This window comes from Sinocyclocheilus anshuiensis, unplaced genomic scaffold (genome assembly GCF_001515605.1).
Source record: "Sinocyclocheilus anshuiensis isolate Anshui unplaced genomic scaffold, SAMN03320099.WGS_v1.1 scaffold1632, whole genome shotgun sequence".
NCBI lineage: Eukaryota > Metazoa > Chordata > Actinopteri > Cypriniformes > Cyprinidae > Sinocyclocheilus > Sinocyclocheilus anshuiensis.
The window spans coordinates 604,692-610,305 of NW_015558674.1; the positions used below are offsets into that span (position 1 = coordinate 604,692).

General features: G+C 32.8%; 1 protein-coding gene across 8 annotated transcripts in view; it reads right to left on the reverse strand.

Moving 5' to 3' along the window:
* Window positions 1-4,991: 4,991 nt before the first annotated feature.
* ralgapb (Ral GTPase activating protein non-catalytic subunit beta) overlaps window positions 4,992-5,614 on the reverse strand; it is a 38,756-nt gene continuing 38,133 nt past the window's right edge. For all 8 annotated transcript variants that reach the window (XM_016477535.1, XM_016477533.1, XM_016477534.1 and 5 more), the window contains one exon: window positions 4,992-5,554. In XM_016477535.1, coding sequence (XP_016333021.1) covers window positions 5,361-5,554 — 194 coding nt within the window. In that variant the 3' untranslated portion in view covers window positions 4,992-5,360. The remainder of the gene's footprint in view (window positions 5,555-5,614) is intronic.

The following is a 5,614-nucleotide window of genomic DNA, read 5'->3' on the forward strand; positions in this document are numbered from 1 at the left end:
TTCTGAGTTTATATCTCGTAATTCTGAGTTTATATTTCGTAATCCTGAGTTTATTCTGAGTTTATATCTCGTAATTCTGAGTTTATATTTCGTAATTCTGAGTTTATATCTCGTAATCCTGAGTTTACTCTGAGTTTATGGTTTAAAAAATAACATTAGTATAGTAAGAGGATTTGAAGGTAAAAATTACAATAGAATAGATAAGCAAAGATAAACCCATAAAAGCAAAAATTATTTTGTTCTGAGCAACAGAACCGTTGGCCTTTCTCTCTCCAATAACAAACAGCACACAAACACTAAAGCTAATGCTCCAGAACAGGCCATCTGGCTCGGCTGAAGATGAAGCCACTCCAGAACGCCAAACGCTCTGCTGTTGGTGAACGCTGAAGATGTTTTCTGAAAAACTCACAGGCTGATCGTTCAGAAACTCGCCATCCTATTAACAGACTAAAGTTCTGAAAAAAATTGGTCTAGAAATAATTTTCACTCGGAAATTACTAGGAAATTTCACAAATATTTACAAAGAAATGGCAAGTACTGTAACACGTTGGATTAAATGTGAGATTTTTAAGAAGAACGTCTGAGATAGTATTTTATTGTAAAACATACCCCAATAATCTTTGTAAATTATAAATGATTTTATGTATAAATTTTATGTATAAATAAAAAACTTGAAAATATGTAAATGCATTATAGATGCAAGATCTTTCACTTCTCATCTCACACTCAAGATGGAAGAACCAACAGAGGAAGACATGATACAAAGCGAGAAATTATGTAAAATGAGACAATGGAAGCTTATTTCACCATAGAGTAAAATATAAAAAAAGTAATTGTGACTTTTTTTATCTCATAATTCTGAAAAATAGTCTGAATTATGATATTTACTCAAAATTGCAATATATACTCAGAATAAACTGAGAATTATGAGATATAAACTCAGAATTACGAGATATAAATCCATAATTATGAGATATAAACTCAGAATAAACTCAGGATTATGAAATATAAATTCAGAATTATGAGATATAAATTCAGAACTGCGAGATATAAACTCAGAATTATGAGATATAAACTCAGAATAAACTCAGGATTACGAAATATAAAATCAGAATTATGAGATATGAACTCAAAATTACGAGATATACTCTCAGAATAAACTCAGAATTACGAGGTATAAACTCAAAATTGCAAGATATAAACTCAGAATTACGAGATATAAACTCAGAATTACGAGATATAAACTCAGAATAAACACAGGATTACGAAATATAAAATCAGAATTATGAGATATAAACTCAGAATAAACACAGGATTACGAAATATAAATTCAGAAGTACGGGATATAAACTCAGAATTACGAGATATAAATTCTGGTATGTCATAATAAACTCGCAACTGCAAGGAAAAAAGTTAGAATTGCAAGATAAACCATCACAGTTATCATTTTTATTTGTTTTGAAAAATTCTGTGACAGAAACAAAAACAACAGAATTGTGAGATGCAAACTCAAGACTTATGAGAAGAAATTGCCAGAAGTATGAGATATGAACTTGCACAAAAAAACAAAAAAAACCTCAGAATTGTGAGATAAAAAAATTTAACTTTTTTACAGAAACAAGCTTCCATAGGAAAGGGAAGAGTGTCCGTACACGGAAAGTTCAGCATAAGGCAACAACAGGCTTCAAACTGGGTAAGATGGACACTTGGCACTGTATCACAGGAACCCACGGCGGGACGAGAGCCAGAACCTTCTGCTGTCCAGAACAGAGCTCACGGCATCAGATCCTGAGATACTGCACGCTTACATAGGACACAAACAGGATTTGAATCAACTGAAAACATATTTGTGACCCTGGACCACAAAAGCAGTCATAAGGGTAAATTTTTCGAAATTGAGATTTATACATCATCTGAAAGCTGAATAAATCAGCTTTCCATTGATGTATGGTTTGTTAGGATAGGACTGAAAATCTGGAATCTGAGGGTGCAAAAAAATCTAAATATTGAGAAAATTGCAACCAAATGAAGTTCTTAGCAATGCATATTACTAATCAAAAAAGTTTACAAGGAAATTTACAAAATATTTACAAAACATGATCTTTACTTAATATCCTAATGATTTTTGGCATAAAAGAAAAATCTATAATTTTGACCCATACAGTGTATTTTTGGCTATTGCTACAAATATACCCCAGCGACTTCTATCTTTATCTTATCTTATTTAAAAAAAGATTGGAAATAATTTTGGTTTATTTTGATTTATTTTTAGTTTTTTGTTTGTTTTAGTATCAATATCTGGCAACACTGCATGGCCGGTGTTCTTAAACTGAAAGCAATCAAAAAAGCCCATGGACAGGTTTTTGCTGACAGGATACGACATTCGGTAAGAGAAACGCAAAAATTATCATGATATTATCTGTCATAAACATTATGTCAAAAACAGAAGCATTTAACACTAGTACACACAGATCTGTAGAACAAGTGGGTTACAGAAAGAAATGAAACTAGCCATGAAGAAGTCTATGACTTTCATAAGAGCACTAGACAAAGTTATTGTAGTTATGTATTGTTGCAATAAACAACTGATAAAATTATCCACCCTTAAATATAGTAAAGTATTAACAAATTTTGATGCAATAAATAGGGCATGATTTAAGAATAATCATTCCTCCAAAACAGAGAAAACATCTTTCACAAACATCTACATGTCTGTCTCCTTTAGTGTTTATGGTGTATATAATGAGTTGTATTTGTAGGGTTTATTATAACACAATTCTTTAACACCAACCGCCATAAAATATATATTTTAGTAAATATATATATGTATATGTATGTGTGTGTTCGCCAACAGTCTAATAGAAATGTAAAATATTTGTTCCCATTTTTTCCAGTAAAAATAATAATTTAAAACTGTTTTTAAATTACAGTTAAGATTTTTGAACTATGGCTGAACTATTAATTGAGCATAAACTACTAATGAGGCATAAATATAACTGTAAATATAAATATATCACGTTCCCTGGAAAAATATCCATTAGGTTAGTTGGATAAACTATGATATAACATAAAATTACCGGCATAAAATTGTAAGATTAAAGTAAATCATCTCAATTAGTTATTACCAAATAACCCAACACAAATCAGGGTTTTAAATTATTAAAAAAAAAATTAATTGTTTTTATCAGTGTCTCAATAATTCATATTACTAACTACAAACCTCATATAAAACACACAAACGCATGCACAGTATTTTAACCTACTGAGAAGTATGATCAATATTTTCTGCAGGTGAAGCCGCTTCATTCACTGACCTCTTGTTGTTAAATTTTGACTTCATTTTCAACCTCTATTTTGTATCCTATTCATGGAAACCAGTGTGCAAGATGATTGTTGGGTAATAACCGGGTTTTATCTCCATAAAGAGCTGCCTTCGCATCAGACAACTTCTGTCCAGGTGAAAAACTGAATAAAAACACTCCCAGCAAAGCAGTCGCAGCCGTTACATGATAAGAATTTCATTAAAATCTTTATTCCATTACATGTGTTACATTCAATATCCAATGTTTCGTTTGGACACATATATGATGGCATGAATACAAACAAGTGTTCATCTGTTGTGCCGTGCCTAATCAATAGTATAAGATGAGTGAGCAGAACTTCACACCCGCGTATATTTACATAGAAAGTCAAACTTTATACAAAGTCCATGCCGTCAATATTTACACACCTCCGAGCAACCGTCCTTTACAGTTTGTTCTTACAAAAGAAACGCAGCGTTAATAGGGAGCTTCTGACCACAAAAATGGGACGTGACGTGCAAATCTCTTCCAGAATTATTATTATGCATAACCGGACATCAAAACTGGCTCTGTGTTTGGGTGACGTCTGCATTTAAAGGCATTTCATAATGGACAACTGAAATAAATAAATAAATACAGGAATGGGTTACTCTGTAGTGCTTTCTAGAGCATGCTGCTAAAAAGGTGAATTCAGCTTGATTTGATGATTTAAACTCTGAAATGTAGCGAATGTGAAAGAGTCAGGAACACTAAATAAAAGATAAACCCTTAAAATGTCTTTCGACTGAAATGCATTACAGTGGAAGTAAAGTAGCATTATGGTGAAAATCGCTCCGTACTCAGTAGTTTGTCTACTTTTAGCAGTTTAAACCATCAAAATACATACATATAATTCGCTCCTCATCGTCTGTAGACTGAAACAACTTTCCGCTGAAGTGAGCGGACTGAACTACATGATGAAGAGTGATATGCATGACCTGAAGAGGAAGAGGAAGAAGCGACCGGCATCAGATCATTGGCTGCTGGAGTTTAGTGTTCATTTTCATAGTGCTTCTAGAGGAGATGGCTTCATGTGAGGACGTTCCTTCAGATAATAAACATGATGAAGTAATGTCATTCATTGTGAAGTACAGTAACAGGGTGAGTCTCAGTAAACCGGTCTACGAGTCATATTTCTCTCCGAAATCACAAGAAATACAAAATGATATTTACATGAAGAAAATAAAGCCTGTTTTTAAGACTGAATTAACATTTTTTGCAATGCAATGCAAAAAAATATATAAATGCAAAAAAAATAAATGCAAAAAATAATGATTTAAATCATGGTGGTATTTGTTGTACTGCCTATTAATTATGACATTTTAAATAAAAAAAAGATTGTGCTACAGTATTTTTGTGGTATTGCAGTAATGAAAATCACATTTGAGAAATGAAAATTATTCTTTATAAATTATTATTATTTATTAAATGTAAAAATATTTATTATAAATAAAAATATATGTATTAACAATTTGGGGAGGAAATGTGCTGAAAATAATGTCAGAAAAACTCGTAATGATCAAGAATCTCTAAAAACACGCTTCATTTTGTTTATGTAATATATATATATATATATGTGTGTGTGTGTAATTTATTTTTTTGTGGGAATACCAATCCAATTGAGGTAGCGTGTGGGTTTCCTTGAAAAATATATGTATTAACAATTTGGGGAGGAAATGTGCTGAAAATAATGTCAGAAAAACTCGTAATGATCAAGAATCTCTAAAAACACGCTTCATTTTGTTTATGTAATATATATATATATATGTGTGTGTGTGTAATTTATTTATTGTGGGGTGAAATACTGTATAACCATGACCGGTTTTTTATGAGATTCAAAGGAGACATAAAGGATCGATTTTAAGATCTGGACCAATAATCCTCCTGTCAGGTGGGCACTGATAGTGAACAGCTAGAGTTGAGCGAGGATTTGGCCAAATCGACATTAAAAAAATGATTCAAAACCGCCAACTCCAGCGCAGATGAAATCCACCTTGGTTTGTGTTGGTCTGTGTTGGTTTACGGGTTGAGGCTCGTCTCTCTGACCTCCAGGAACAGCGAGGTGTAAAACTCGGGCTCTAGCTGCTTGTTACGGTAGCGGTTCACGATTTCTGTGATTTTCTGTTTCCGCCGCACGTGTGGCGGGCTGTAAGAGTCGCTCTCGAGACGCTTCCTCCGACACGCGTTTATTACAGTCTGACGCACCAGGAATCCTGGAGAGAGTGAGAGAATGACAAGTTCATGACTGCAGACTTCATTTACACACACACACA